General features: G+C 47.0%; 1 protein-coding gene across 1 annotated transcript; it reads left to right on the top strand.

Moving 5' to 3' along the window:
- Positions 1–4,949: 4,949 nt before the first annotated feature.
- On the top strand, positions 4,950–8,677 carry BTG2 (BTG anti-proliferation factor 2). The gene is made up of 2 exons (XM_066362025.1): positions 4,950–5,202; positions 6,239–8,677. The coding sequence occupies exons 1-2, from the start codon at positions 5,049–5,051 to the stop codon at positions 6,571–6,573; spliced, it is 489 nt and encodes a 162-aa protein (XP_066218122.1). The 5' UTR covers positions 4,950–5,048; the 3' UTR covers positions 6,574–8,677.
- Positions 8,678–16,235: the final 7,558 nt, after the last annotated feature.

Here is a 16,235-nt window from a genome sequence, read left to right as displayed (position 1 = left end):
GGATCTTCCCAGGTTCCCATGCTTGCCTGTGAGTAAAACCAGGGCTTAGAGAGGCCCTATTTTAGCCACTGGATATCTGATGGCCTTCCATGTTGGTGGCAGCAAACAGAGTGTGCATCTGCCATGGCTATTTCTGCTTATCACCTGGATATTGTGTAAGTAGCCACTGAGGTTCTGCTACTTTTCAGGTTGGATGCACCTTGGGGAGGAGCCTGCAGCCTACAGCCTTCACCCTAAGCCCTCTGGCCATTGTCATCCCCATGTAAAGATACCCTGCACCTCTGAGTGTCTTAGTTCTAGCTGAAGCAAGCATTGCGTAGGACATACTAGATGCTCACTTTCCTATCAGAAAGTTCTGTTGCTTAGGTGCTTTTAGTACAATTGAATCTACGTTTCACTTCTATCTTCAGAGCAACTAAAGGAATGAGTTACTTTTTAGCTTTCAGATTCTTCTCTAGCCCTTGACAGGGCCTCAGAACTTGTTCTCAGGAGTTAAAATTATTGTGATTTGAAGGTTAAAAAGCCCTTTGCATATTTATATTTTACCAAGTCTTCCTTTAGTACAGATGCGTGGTTTTTCACTTCCCTCAATCATCTTTGCATTATTTATTCAGTTCTTGTCTCAGTTCACTTTGGAGTGGGGGAAAGGGCTTAAAGATGGAAAGTTGTAATGTAGCTAACATTCCTACTTTCTTACACTCTTCATTAAAAGATTTTAGGGACAATATCATTTTCTTCTGTCCTTGATTCCTGTTTCTCTTTTCTAAAAAATAACTCCCAGACTAGCAGGCCTACAGCCAATTTTGAAAAGTACAATTTTGTGCAAAGGTGGTAGGGCACCCTAAAAGATGTTTTGGACATTGCCCAGGGATCTTTACAAAGAGTTATATTTAGCAGTTTTCCCACCCTGATTAGGAAGGGAAGAAGAGGTATCTGGTCCTCCATTGGTGATGCTTCTTATCAGCTTTGGGCAGCCCTGCAAGGTTGACGCCAATGAGGTCTGAAAAAAGAAAAGATCTAATTACCATATACACCAGCCACACTCAGAAATACTTTCTCAAAATGTATTCTTCCTGCCAAAATACACACTCACCGAAACACCCACATTTGACAATAAAGTCCTTCAATATATACCATTGTAGTGCATGTTAGCATCTGCAAACATATCCACAGTCCCTCCTATCCACAAACATCAAAGCACACATACACATGTAAGTATGTACATTCACTCAAATATATATATGCTTCCCTCCCTCCTGTCTCTGTCTCTCTCTCTCTCTCTCTCTCTCATACACACATACAGAAACCTACAAAAACTACAAATTGTGCAGTGTAGGAGTGAGCTGATGTCATCCTCCTAGAATACCTCAGCCCAGCCTCTGCCTGGCTTTACTCAACTTCAGGTTTCTACACGTGGGCAGGAGACTGGGAGGTAATCTTGGCAACCAGGCCAAGGCCCTGCAGGCCTAACAGGATGCTGGGAAAGACAAGGGTCACATCCAATGTTCTTCTTGCTCCTGACTGGGAGTGGAGGTCAAGGCAGGTGTGATGACCCTACAGACAGGATTACTGCTGAGTCCAGAGGAGAGGGACCCAGTTTGGGGTGGGAATTTGGTCTGAGGAGGGCAGTTTGGGTTGCTTTGGGTACTTTAGAGTAAGCTACATAGGTGGGCATCCAGGACCAGGGAAGTCAGTGGGTCAGTCACATGGCACAGAAGTTTCAGGTCCAGGTGAGACATATACTTATATCCACCTCACCCCCAACCCCACCACTACCCACTCTTGGCAGTGGGTGGAGTCACAGGTCAGTACATTGTGTCAGGTTATTTAATGTCAGAATTCAACTCAAAGGTCCTTGAGGGAAAGGGAAGTGATGAATAGGAAAGGAGGAGGAGAAGAGAAGCAGGAAGGGGAGAGGGGGCAGGGGAGGGACACACTGTCTTTATTCTGATACTAAACTACTCCTTGGCTATGCGAGTAGTGCAGTAGATAGAGCATCAGCTTGGGATGTTGAGGACTCAGGTTCAAGACCCCAAGGTTTCCAGCTTGAGCATGGGGTTGCTGGCTTGAGCATGGGATGACAGACATGATCGCAAGGTTGCTCGCTTGAGTCCAAGATTACTGGCTTGAGCAAGGAGTCACTCAGTCTGCTGTAGCCCCCCATCAAGGTACATATAAGAAAGCAATCAATGAACAACTAAGATGCTGCAATGAAGAATTGATGCTTCTCATCTTTCTCCCTTCCTCCCCACCTCTTTCTCTCTCTCAATAAAAAAACAAAAACAAAAACAAACAAACAAACTACATTAGGGACAGGGTTCTACTTCCTAAGGCAAAAAAAACCCCAAGCGATGGCCCATCAAAACACTTTTTTCAACTCTTGTCTAAAGCAAGACCAATAAAGCAGATCCCTGTCAATAGCAAAGCCCAGAAGATGTTAAGTATTTTCAGATTTAGTTGCTGAATGATGTTGTACACATGTCTATACCTGTTTGCCTGACTTCTGTGTTGACTGACCTTGGTCAATTCTGGTCTTGCTGACACCTCATTTCTTTGGTATGATGCTCTCTAGATCATCTTGTTTCCAGTCCCAGCCCTGTTTCCTGTAACAAGTTGTTTCCCTCTCAGTGAGCAAAGGTAAGATTCTCATCTGGTCAGATCCAGCTTTGGGAAGGAGCCAGCGAAGAGGCCAGTTAGAAGATGTGTTCAATGACAAATTAAGAATTTCAAGGCATTTTGAGGAGTGCATGAAGCAGTGTAGCAGAGTATTTGAAACCTAAACTGTCCTGGAAATATAGGACATATGAGCATAGTAGCCTGTTTTCAAGCAGCTTGCTTGCAAACTGTGGAAACAAGATGTCAACTTCTAAAAAGATTACTGACAATACCAAACAATAGATTATAACTGTCCAATGGCTAACAGAGTCACCATGGTTAACATTAATTCTGTAATCATGGCAGAATGGTCAGGGCATGTTTTTAAGGAGAAAGACTGAGCTTAAGCTGTGCCTTCAGGAGTGTGGGGGATTGGGAGGGATGGGAAGGAGGTGGTAAAATCTAAGAGATTATGACGTGAGCTATAATGCAGCAGGGTCAGGCACATTCAGGAATGTTACAGGGCAGGGATGGAAATCATAGGCAAAATATTGAGGGTTGGCTCTGGGCTGCAGAGCTGGTATAATACTCAAATAACAGTAGGGAGGATGATCCTGGAGTACAAAGTGACAGAAACCTAAACAGGCAAATGGGAACAAATTATGAAAGGTCTTCACTATTAGGCAAAGGTGTCCAGACTTAATGCTGTATGGGGGAGGGAGGTATCTCACATGGTTTGAGCAAAAGAAGAGGAAGTGAATGCAGAACTCTACTAACTGTGAGATGGATGTTTTGACAGAGTTCACTGCAGTCATCAAGATATGAAGAAACAACAGGTTTTGGGAATGGCTCTGAGGAGCAAAGTACAAGAAGCCAAAAGAGAATGTGAGTGAGTTTTGTGGGTAAAGTGACTAGGGAAATGATGGTGTCTCTGACAGAATGGAGATCAGGAAGGAGCTGGTTTTAGAGAAGAGACTTAGATTGTCACTGAGCTGGTGGCTGGATATCCAAGGGGAGGGGCAGCACAGGTAGTAAAAGGAGCACAAGGACAGACTACAAATGTGAAAGTCAGTTGTAAAAAAAGTAAGCATCAAAATGGACAATGTGAATAGGATCTCTCTGAGGAAAGTCAGTGGGAGAGGAAAGGCATGAGTGGTGGACACAGTGAGAGAATGGGGACCGGAAGACACCCAGGGAAGACGTTGGCCAGCCAATGAGGCAGAGGAGCCTGTGTACTCGTCAAGGAAAAGGAGGAGAGACTTCCCCCAGAAAAATGGATTCAAAAGGGTCCAGAGTTCAAGAAAAAGAAGAATTTAGAGGCCATTGGGTTTGATTCATTTAACATATATGTAAGCCAGCCACTGAGATGTTGGTTAGAAGTTACCCCAGACATCTAGGAGTGCCAGGCCCTGAGAACAGTCTTGCATGCAGAAGAGGAAGATTCTGAGACTTCATTCTGTCCTCTGACGAGTCCGTGTTTATAAAAGCTTCAGTCCACAATAAGGAAGCACCAGGAGTGGGAAAGGAAGGGAGGACCAGAAAGAGGGAGTGGATGGGAAAGTGTGCAGTTGAGAACAGACCACTTATTCAAAACTTTTGGTATTTAAAGGAAAGCCAGGACTAAAGAAATAACAGAGGGGACAGAAAAGCCTTGCAAACTCCCTCCACACCACCCACCCACCCACCCACCGAATAGGTGAGACTCGGATATATCTAGGGAGACTCGGATATATCTAGGTGAGAGAAGGCATCGCTGTAGAAGAGCAGAACTTGTTGAGGGAAGGGAGATTATTGTGGAAGGAAACAGAGGCAGTTCCCATTTCCGAAGAGCCAAGAGGAACCCATTCTCACTAGTTAAGAAACATGGCAAAGTAGTAGAATGGTGACATTCTACCCAGCAGTTTAGGTGAGTGGTTTTGACAGTGTTTGTAAAATGTGGAACTCAGAAAAGGGGACCGCTTAGGAGAGATGGTATCAGCGAAGGCTTCTTGGAAGAGGTGGCTTTAACTTAAGTCTTGAAGAATGGGAGTAGATAAACGGTGAGTCCATTCCCAGCTTGGAGCGAAATGGGAGTCGTACTCCTTTGTTGCTCTCCTCCGGCCCCTGCAGGGCTCCCCTTTCTCCTCCCGCCTCCCACGGCCAGCCCGTCAGGATCAGGTTCCCAGCACTGCCGTCAGCGGGCAATGACCTCAGCACAGAGGAGGCGGCGGGGGTGGCGGGGAAAGCGCACAGGGAAGGGCGGGGCGGGCTCCGGCCCCTCCCCAAACCGCTGGAGACGACCAATGGGCGATGCCACCGGCTTCCCCCGCCTCTCCGCAGGGTATGAAAGGCGCATCCCCGGTGCACTCCCGGTAGAGCCCCAGCCGCGGCTGAGCGCGAGTACTCTGCGTGAGTGGTACGACCTCCAGACACCTCTCACTGCTCCCGGCTGCGTACCCTGAGCCGCGCACAGTATGAGCCAGGTCAGCTGGACCGGGAAGAGGACAAACATGCTCCCGGAGATCGCCGCCGCCGTAGGCTTCCTCTCCAGCCTCCTGAGGACCCGGGGCTGCGTGAGCGAGCAGAGACTGAAGGTGTTCAGCGGGGCTCTCCAGGAGGCACTAACAGGTGAGCCTACACCAGAGGTGGTTCCAGGCCCATCGCACCCGCCACCGGGGCTCAGCTCTACCTCCCTACCTGGGGCGACCTTCCTCTCCTCGGGCAGGGCTCCTCACTCGAGCAGCACTGGGACTCGGGTTTCCCTCCAGGCTGGAGGCGGCCCGCAGGTCCCCATCCCCTACCGGCCTGGCGCTGAGGTCTGGGTCCGTGGTGATTCTTGTAGTACGCAGAAGGCACAGACCCTTGTCCTGGAGTGAGATTACGACTCCCCTTTTGCCCTGAAAGAGGGGATACCTGCGGGTTTGAGTGCGGGCTCATTTCCCTCACTGGACTCTGAGACGCTCCGGAATGCTGCGGGTGACAAATCCCGATCCGGGAGAGGAGCTCTTCTGGAAGAGAAAGGCGCACTCGAGCCTTCTCAACGACTTGAGTCCCAGCTTAGTTCTTCCGGCTGTGCTCGTGGCGCTGTTCCTGGGCGGATTGTTGACTCGGCCCAAGTTGGAATCCGGCTCCGTTTATATTTTCTAATCTCCTTAGCCATCTGCCCCCTATTACGGTGCCGAGAGAGCCTTATAGATAGTAACTGCGTTCTGCAGGAGTGTGTGTTGGGGTCGGAGTTCCGTGCGAGACAGGGAGGTGAACAAGCTGGGGAGAGTCCTGTCTCTCAACTGTTTCTAGTCTCTTGGCCGGCGGTATTGGGCAACGACAGCCATCTCTGAATGTACCCACACAGGACCTGCCTTATGATGGAACAACATATGTTTCATTAAAGCTACCCGTTTTGACTCCATAGCCAGCCAGTTACTAAAGAGTCTTTGGCTTTTGAAGGAGGTAAACAGAACCTCTAGGGCACAGAATGGGATCCAACTGTGATAATTGCCTTCCTGGCTTTGAAACTGGAAGTCCTGACAAACACCTTGTTGACTTAAAAATCACTGGGTCCCTTCCTTTCTTTTGTCCTTCACCTCCCCCACCCCTTGCAGTAGTAGCACCCCTGATCCAGCTGCTCTAACCAAGATGTCTCCCCCTTATCCTGTCCGCACAGAGCACTACAAACACCACTGGTTTCCCGAGAAACCGTCCAAAGGCTCTGGCTACCGCTGCATCCGCATCAACCACAAGATGGACCCCATTATCAGCAAGGTAGCCAGCCAGATTGGACTCAGCCAGCCCCAGCTGCACCGGCTGCTGCCCCGAGAGCTCACCCTGTGGGTGGACCCCTACGAGGTATCCTACCGAATAGGTGAAGATGGCTCCATCTGTGTCCTGTATGAAGAGACCCCACTGGCCGCCTCCTATGGGCTCCTCACCTGCAAGAACCAAATGATGTTGGGCCGGAGCAGCCCTTCCAAGAACTATGTGATGGCCGTTTCCAGTTAGCTCCCCTGCCACCCCCCGCTGGCACTCTACTGTACTTTTATCCTGCCCGGACAGGCCACACCATACCTCAACCTGGGGGACTGTATTTTAAATGAAGAGCTATTTATATATATTATTTTTTTAAGAAAAGGGGAGAAAAAAGACCTAAAGATTTTTTTAAGAAAAATATCCTTGAAGGGTGCTGCTTGGAAGCAGCCTCCCCAGGTGCCTTTGGAGAGATCTGTTGGGCGCTTCAGTCTGGGAGCCAATGTCTGCTTATGGGAGGGAGGAGCAGTTAGGGGTGGGCCTGAGGAGCAGTTAGGGGTGGGCCTGAACAGGGTGAGCTGGAGAAGGTTGGCCAGCACCTCAAGAAGATGTAAGAGAGAAGGCATGGTTAGCAGCTGTGGATGAGACAGATCGTGATCTACCCTGGGGCTGGAGGGGAGGCTGATTCACACCTCTCACTGTCCCAACCAGGACACCTGCATCCCTGACCTCAGGGGCATTCAAACCTGGACTTAACTGTGTTGCCTAATCTTCACTTTTTTTTTAATTTTATTTCTGAAGATATCCTGGACAGAGAATGATTCCTTCTGTCCTAAGCAACTTTTCTTAAAAGTACCAGTTGTTTTCAATTCTATCCTCAGGGGCCTACAGATGTTGCTTCCCAACCAGGAGTCTTGAGCTTTTTGTTTCGTGGGGGTCAGGGGAGTAAAGCATGGGTTGGAAGTCACTGAGGCTGGGATAGAAGGGTGCTCTGCACATAACCTTTGCTTTGCGATGTGCTGCTGTGTTTTTAAGTGTGGTGAAAAACGGGGATGATTTGCAATGGAATTTTAGGACCCAAAGAGTATCCACTGAGGTTTTTAAAGGCTGAAGCCCTTCTTTTTGGAACCACATGAAAGTCTCACTGCTGCGGCCATTACCCCTTTGAGATGCGGCACAAAGGCTACAGGGAACTCCGGTCCTTTATCACTGCCTTCTTTCTGAAAGCACAACATCCTCTCTAACTTTTCCCAATTCCCTTCCCCTCAGTTTGGGGCATAGAGCTACCCAACTTTCTAGGATAAGAGTTCTCAGTCACTGTGCAATATGTCCTCCTAGTCCCAGGAAGTTGTGGAGAACTGGCCTTTAAGACCTCCTGGCTCTGGCAGGCTGAGAGAACCTCTTCTCCTTCCGTCCTTGGAACTGTGGCTGGCTGCTTAGCCTTGCAGGAATCCCTTGGCTAAAAGGGAGAAAGCCCCAATTTCTGTAGGATTACTTAGTATTCTTGTAGGGCTGACACTAAAAAAAATATTGAGCATTTTCTTTTCCTCCCTGATGCTTAGAGCACCTCTGGGAGAGGTTGCCGTCTCAGTGCATTCCAAATCTGTCTGTAGACTTGTGCAATATTTACTGTTCTAGGTTGGAGAAAAATGGAAAACTACCTTTAATTTCTCAGTGACATTAGTGAGGGGTCCTCAGAAGGCCTTGAGTTTCCCAAACCTGAATCACCTTAAAAAAGACATAGCTAGTACATCTGGTCAATCTAGCTGCCTTTCTGCTATTGCCCCTTGCTAAGGAACCTTCCCCCCCACCATCCCTAAACTCCTCTCCCCACTGCATCCCCCTTTCCTTGGTTTCTGACTCAGAGGTGCTATTTACCAAACACTCTCCCAACCCATTCCTGCCAATCTGCCTCCTTTCTCTCCAGATCCAAGCAGTTTTCCCAGACTGCTTCCCATCTTTATTGCTTTAAAGGTAACTTCTGGCCCCCGAACCCAAAAGCTTATTTTCTGGCCTGTGGGTTGAAACAAAGCTGTGAATCACTGGAGGTTGCGTTGTTGCATGTTGTCTGCAAACAGGTCCCGGCCTTTTTAGAAGCAGCCTCATGGTCTCGTGCTTAATCTTTTATCTTTTCTCTTCATTTTGATGTTCACTTTAAAAACAAAATGCCCAAAGCTGAACTGTTGAGCAGGTCTGTCTCTCCTATTAAGTAAAATAAATAGTCGTGCATTTGTAAGCTATTCTGAAAGAAAAGACAAAGGTTACTAATTGTATAATAGTGTTTTTATATGGATGAATGTAAAGCTTTATGGACAAATGTACACTTTTTTGTTACTTTAATAAAACTGTAGCAGATGCAGTTGTGTGGTGCAGAGAAGGTAAAATTTCCACATCACTAATTTGAGTGTCTTTCAGAGCCACATCCTTTCTCTGTCTCTTCAGTTGATTTCAGAAGACCTACAGCATGTGGCAAGATAAAATTCCAAGTTGTGTGGTGAGGGCATTCCCAAGCATCTCCTGTCCTAGGAACTAGCTCCTTATTTACTTCCTTTAATGCAGGGGTCCCCAAACTTTTTACACAGGGGGCCAGTTCACTGTCCCTCAGACTGTTGGAGGGCCGGACTATAAAGAAAACTATGAACAAATCCCTATGCACACTGCACATACCTTATTTTAAAGTAAAAATAACAGAACGGGAACAAATACAATATTTTAAATAAAGAAAAAGTAAATTTAAATCAACAAACTGACCAGTATTTCAATGGGAACTATGCTCCTCTCACTGACCACCAATGAAAGAGGTGCCCCTTCCGGAAGTGCAGTGGGGCCGGATAAATGGCCTCAGGGGGCCGCATGCGGCCCGCAGGCTGGGATGTAGTTTGGGGACCCCTGCTTTAATGCATAGTCTAACAGTTCCCTGTGAAAATGCTAGACATGACAGGATTCTTGTAGCTGAGCACTTCATTTAATAAGGACCCATTTTATGCATCCTGTCCTTGCTAGGCCTTAATTGTATTCACTTCTTTCATTCAGCAAGAATGTATTGTCAGTAAGTTCTGGGCACCGGAAATATTAAAGTTAATTAAGACACACAGCCTGTCTTCTCACAGAATGGGATAGTGAGCAGGGGACACCAGGCCCCTTCTCAGGTTGGGGCAGAATTATTAGAAATTCCTGGTAAAGGCTCACCTGTCCTCTCTGGAGCTACTGGCTGCTGCCTGCCATTCTTGTCTTGTTAGACCTCAGTAGTTTCCATTGAGGTCTCAAGTATATTTTTTGACGTAAGCCAGTTTTGTTTCTTGGCCGTAGGTGCTGTCTTTAAATTTTAAACATGTTGAACAATGGGATTCCCCACCACCACCCACCCACCCCCACACACACACACACGCTTCATTTCACACCTCCATGACCCTCATCAGCAACCATGTAGTTTGACCTAGGTATCCCAGAGGGCAGGTGGGCCCTGGAGGCCCCATGTGATGTGCTGCTGGGAAGATAGGTGCACCGGGATATGGGGATGGGGGAAGTTGCTCATCTGCATCTTAAATACCTTATGAGAAGAAACTTGTCAAGGAGCTGTTATTTAAAGGAATGGTCCCATTTTCATTTGTAGCTCCTAATACAAATATCTTAAGCACTCATTTATAAGGACCCACTCTTTTGGATGTAAGGACCCGGTGGTGGCTCAGCAGGTAGAGCCTCAACCTGGGACACTGAGGTCCCAGGTTCGAACCTCAAGGTTACTGGCTTGAGTGCAGGCTCACCAGTTTGTGTGTGGGGTCACCAGCTTGAGCATGGGATTACAGACATGATCCCATGGTCGCTGGCTTAAGCTCCACTCATGAAAGATATTTTATTTAGTAGAAAGCCTGAAATTCATAGAAACTTGTCTAGAGGTTAAGGAGACATCATCACGTACCCCTGTCTCCAAGCCAGGAAAACTACAGAATAGCAGATCCATCCTGGTGTTGCTCTTGGCTCTTGGCAGACTGATAGTTTCTCATTTTACATGAAGGGGTTCTGTGATCAAGTAATGTAGTCTTTGCTTTAGATCTGACCAAGTTCAGTAGGGGTGGAGAGTGCCACCCAACCAGCTGAGTATAGGGCTGTCGATGAGAACTGCCTACAGAGTTGCAGGTGATAGCTTTATATATCAGGGACTGAGCATTAATTAATTGATCACTCCACTCCTCCCAGCTGCCCCAGTTGGTAAACAGAGCCAGCCTGACTGAGCATGGGGAGAGCTGTGCTCAGTCAGCTGTTTCTAGATGATAATGTGCCTCCCCGAGAGTGTAGACAAGGCCCTGGGAGCTGCAGATTAAGAGCCCATCCTGGTTCCTGATAAGGAGGTTTAGGTGGGGGAGTCCATGATGCTGCAACAAGCAAGCCTCAGGAAGAAGAAACCCACTTCTCTGAGTCTGCTATCTGATCCTGTAGCAACCTTTGGTAAGGAAAGATAGGCCTCCTGGCTTCCAAGCTAGTGCCAGCACCCCCACCCAACAAAGCATGGTGCACTAGAGAGTTCTGAACTGGGAAGGAGACTATCTGAGTAGTAGTCAGGATTCTTCCTCCTAACCAGCTGTGTGAGTTTGGACAAGCCCCTCAATTTTCCTGTCTCAGAAATTAGGAGGTTGGATTCAACAACTTCTGTTCCTTTCTTCAGCTTTTGATTCTAAATCATCTCCACTGTCCTGGCAATCACTGAAGGGAAAATGAACACAATGATTATCATCATTTTCAATTAATTAAACTAAAGGGGTTTTGGGGCTGGGAATTGCAATATGTAATCATCTTCTCTTGTTTACATCACAAGCCTGCCTGATAAGGTTTCAGTTTCCAAGGTTAGTGAGGCAGCTGCCAAGAGGTGAGGTGCTCTGGCTCTGGCCAGAGGCTGCCTGAGGGGATCTCATCAGCTCTGCCACCTACCTACTGGCTGTGCAGCCTGGGCCAAGTACTTCACCAACCAGGCCTCCATTTCCCCATTTGCAAAAGCAGATTAAGAATAGAATTTGGCCCTGGCCGGTTGGCTCAGTGGTAGAGCGTTGGCCTGGCGTGCGGGAGTCCTGGGTTCGATTCCCGGCCAGGGCACACAGGAGAAGCGCCCATCTGCTTCTCCACCCCTCCCCCCTCCTTCCTCTCTGTCTCTCTCTTCCCCTCCCGCAGCCAAGGCTCCATTGGAGCAAAGATGGCCCAGGTGCTGAGGATGGCTCTGTGGCCTCTGCCTCAGGTGCTAGAATGGCTCTGGTTGCAACAGAGCGACGCCCCAGATGGGCAGAGCATCGCCCCCTGGTGGGTGTGCCGGGTGGATCCGGGTCGGGCACATGCGGGAGTCTGTCTGACTGTCTCTCCCCATTTCCAACTTCAGAAAAATACACACACAAAAAAAATAAATAAATAAAAACTAAAAAAAAAAAAAAAAAAGACTAAAATTTATCTCACAATCTTATTACTAGCATTAAATGAAATCTGTAAACTACTTAGAATTAGTACTTTTCATATTTAAATACTCAATAAATAAGAATTGTAGTTTTAAGTAGAAGTTAATCTCATCTCTGCAAGGGGCTCCGAATTGGTCCTGAGATGAATAAGAACACTCTGGCATTCTGATAACCTAAAGAAAACCGTTATTAAAGTAATAGTTTCTATTAGTGCTTCCAAAAATGGCTGTAGTTAGCAGCATCCAAGCAAGTCTATGTCCTCTCCCATAGAAAGATGACTTTCAATCCTTGGCTTAAAAATCTTCACAGTCCCAAAGCCCATCCCAGTGTCATACATAGCCCCCAATAGGCAGTAAAAGAATCTGCTGAATGAATGAATGAACTAACTCATGTCTGGCCTCTGTCATTCTTGCTAAAACGTGCAGTGTCCTTGCCAGACAGCCGATCTCATCGGCCACAGAGCAGCTTCAACCTGCTGGCTCCCTAGTTGGCCTGTAGGTTAATACCAAACTGGGATACGTGCTCATTCACACACAAAGGCAGAAAGGGGATTCTCCAAAACACCTTTGCTTACCTCCACTCTGCCCACTCTGGTGGAATGACACCCAAGTGCTTTCCCTTCCCAGAAGAGAGAGAAATGAGGAAGCTGAGAAGGGCAAGCCTGGTGAGTTTTGGAGAGTTCTGGCTTTCTCTCTACATCATTTTCTTCACAGAACTAGCAAGAAAAACATTTGAGATCAGTTTGAGAGGCTACCAGGGCCCTGGATAACAATATTATGCAAACAAGTGTACCCCAGATGTGCAGCCAGTGCTATCCCATGCTTAGATAGGAGCCTGGTTCTCTGACCCCATCAGCTCCAGGTCATTTTGTTCCCGGCTAACGCCTGGTTCTACCACTCCCCACCCCCAATCCCATAGACAAGGACAGGCCTTAATTCAACCCTTGTCCAGTAAACCTGACAGTCTGCCCAGAGCTTATCAGATAAGAGGGGTGTAGCTGGGTTGAAGTAAGAGTGACATTATTTACCACCAGCAGCAGGGAGGGGCTATTTAAAGTTCAGTGGGCACCTGGGGATAGAGGGTGGGGCCAAGAAATAAATGAGTGAGGATGGCTGGGCATAGGCTATGCTAAACTTGCAGAGCAAGCTCAAGCTGTATCTGCACCCCCATTCCACTCCTTAGCTCTAGTCCACCGTCATCCTGGGAAACTGGTGATACCAGATACTGTGATTTTTTTTTTCAAGAGAAACAAGAAATGCATTTTATTTGACATCTCCCTAAATTCTAATGATGGCAACCAATTTTTTGAAAAGTAAACACTTGTTTTTTAAAGTACAGATCGTCATAGGCCCCCCCATTTTGTGACCTATGCTGCACCTGGGGCCACCTGGGTGTGGGGATTTGAGGGTTTCCAACCTGCCCCCAACCCCTAGGAGTGAGGCTCCGTGTTAAGCGCATCAGTAGCAGGCTGTCACCATGGCCACAGTCTCAGGAAGGATCACCCAGCATGCCTCTGACAGAATCAAGGGCATACATGGGGCCTCCGCTTCCAGGGAAGGTTCCAACCCCTCCCCCGCCACCTTCACTCATCTGGTGTCCATTAACCTGTGCCTGCGACTGACTGCAGCCTCTGGGCCTTTGCTCAAGGAATGCCCGGCCTCCCTTCTGACCCCCACCCCCACCCCCACCCCCCTCCGCCCACGTTTGTCTATTTACTCAAGATTCAGACCACCTTTTCCAGGCACCTTTCCAGTGACATGTGGGCCCCCTTCCCCCATATGTGTTCCCATGATACTTACTCTTTCCTCTGTGTCCTAATAACTTTGAATCTTAGCTAGAATGTGGGCCCAGGACCTTGACAAGCAGTGTCTGGTGCTTTGTTGATGTTAGTATGAATATTGTTTAAATAAATGTCAAAGTTGCCAAGAATCAGAGGCTAATGGGTGATAGGGGATTTAGATCAGGTGGAAGAAAAAAAGAAATCAGGTCCATTCAGGATCAGTCAGGAAGGAGTCCCAGTTCAAAATACCAACTTGTGGATTGCACCTTCTTAAGAAAACAATCTTTTAAATCCTGAAGGCTCTTGGGTCTTTAAGCACCTGCTATTGAAATGTAAATATACTTTAGACATGGGTGGGCACACTTGCAATCATAATGTGGGAGAACTTTAATTATTAATAAACTTCCTAAGTAGGTTTACCTAGAAGGTAATCAAACGGAGAGGAAAAGGTTAGACTGCATCAAGAATGCAGGAAAAAGACTGCACAGCTCCCCAACGCTGATCCCGTTCACAGCAATTATCCTTTCCACTGACTACTTGGGAGGCTGCTGCAGGGTAGTGGAAACAGCTCTGGGTTTAGGAATTGGGGAATAGGGGGCCGAGCTTCAGGCCTGACAGTAACTAGTAATAGATGTCTTTGACATCCTGGACTAATAGTCCCTTTCACCGTGAGATTCTACCATTTTCTCATCTGTATAATAAGCCACTTGTGCTAAATCACTTTTCAATATTCCATTTTCAGTTCGAACAAGAAAATCTCTGATTTCTCTGTTCCATTTCTGCTCAGCTCAGAGTCCTGGTCATGCCTCTGTCACTCTCAAATAACACAACAGCCTTCTACCTGCCCCACTAGCCTGGGCAGCCAAGGACAGCCAAAACTCCATTTTCATTATGCCTTTCCCCTCCCTGATTTTTTTTCTTTGCCATCTGAAATCCCTAAGATGGGAGTACAGGCTCTTCCAATCTTTCCAACCCCAAACTAACCATGGCAGGACCCTTCACCTTGTTAATTCTCTCCTCCTTACCTTTCCTTATAGCTGTGCCCACATTTGCAAATTTCTCTACTCTGCCAATTTTCATGGCCCAAAACTACTTGTAACAGCAGTCTGACATACTTTTTTCTAGTATATGAGCACCTAGTGTGTGCTGAACACCCACTATCACCAGGCACTCTGCCTGGTGCCTTACACACAGACTCTGTCATGCACAGGAGCCCACTGTGAGGTATTGTTACCTCAAGCTCACACATGAGGAAGCAAAACACCATTAACTGGGGGGTGGGGGGGTGGACACAGGTTTACAACCTAGGTGTGTCTGTCTCCAGAGTTTATGCTTTTCCTTTTCCCTGCTGCCTCTTCAGGATGCCTTTCCTAAATAATTGAATTTGTTCTCTTTATAACCATTCTTACCTCAGAGCTCGTCAGCATGTATACTTGAGTCTGAAAACTGCTCACATGCTCACACTTTTATCATAGGTTTCTTACTCCAGTGTCTCTTAAAGATGTGTATGTATGGTTATTACTGATTACACTTTCAGAACCAATACAGTCAGCACATCTGTATGTACTGATTTCAGTTCATGTCTGGTGGTTTTGCAAGCTTGTGCCCCCTCTCCAGCTGTTACCACAGGAACCTCCAAAGTAGGAACAATGGATTCTATTTCTTTTTCTTGTCTTCTCTCTTTTTTTCTAAAAAATTTACTGATTTGAGAGAGAGAGGAAGGGAAAGAGAAAAATCAATTTGTTGTTCCACTTATTTATGCATTCATTGGTTGATTCTTGCATGTTTCCTGACTGGGGATCAAACCCGCAACCTTGGCATATCAAGACAACATTCTAACCAATTGAGCTACATGGCCAGGGAAGATTTTAGAATTTATTTATTGATTCTAGGGAGAGGAGAAAGAGAGAGAAACAGAGAGAAAAAGAAAGAGAGCAAGGCAGTGGTGTAGGGGGGAGGAGGAGCAGAAAGCATCAACTCATAGTTGCCTCTCATATGTATCTCAGCATTCCAGGTGGACGCTCTATCCACTGCGCCACAGCAGGCCAGGCAGACTCCCTTTCTTTTTATACCCCATGTTCTGTCCATGACTCAGCCCAGGGCAGCCTGGGTATACTAGCTGTTGAATGAAAAGATAAGGCTTAATTAAGTAAACTGTAGTGTGCCCACAGGTGTTCATGGGGTAAGTGTCCTCTCTCCACTGTCCCCTTCAGTCCTATGGCTACAGACAATAAAGGGAAAGTGTCCTCTTTGGAGTTTTCTAAAAAGTGTGAGGGAGACCTATGAGCTGAGCCTCCCTGCATACATCCACACTAGCAAGCATGTTCCTGCACGGATGCTGATCATAGGGCTTCCTTTGGTCTACTTGGTTAAGTCTGTTCCAATTCGAACCACAATAACCTAAAATGATAAGCAGAGTAGGCTGATATGGATGCAGATCAGGATAACTATATTGGGAAACAAATGGAGACTTATTTTTTTGAATAAGCTTTTATATAACATAGGCTTATGTATAGGCTAAGCATTCTGTCTCATGCCTGGACCATAGGTTTAAATTTACATGGTTTGAAGAAGATCACAATCTCTGGAGACAGTGAGGTAGGCCACAGAAAGAAGTCAGGGTGGGCAGAAGCAAAGTCCTCCAGGAGCCTTTCTTTTATGGGTATTCTTGTCCTGGCTCTCAGAAAGCTGGTGCTACA

The sequence above is a fragment of the Saccopteryx leptura genome, chromosome 2 (genome assembly GCF_036850995.1).
Source record: "Saccopteryx leptura isolate mSacLep1 chromosome 2, mSacLep1_pri_phased_curated, whole genome shotgun sequence".
NCBI lineage: Eukaryota > Metazoa > Chordata > Mammalia > Chiroptera > Emballonuridae > Saccopteryx > Saccopteryx leptura.
The sequence above is the reverse complement of the archived record's forward strand: the minus strand, read 5'-3'. Positions and strand labels throughout refer to the sequence as shown.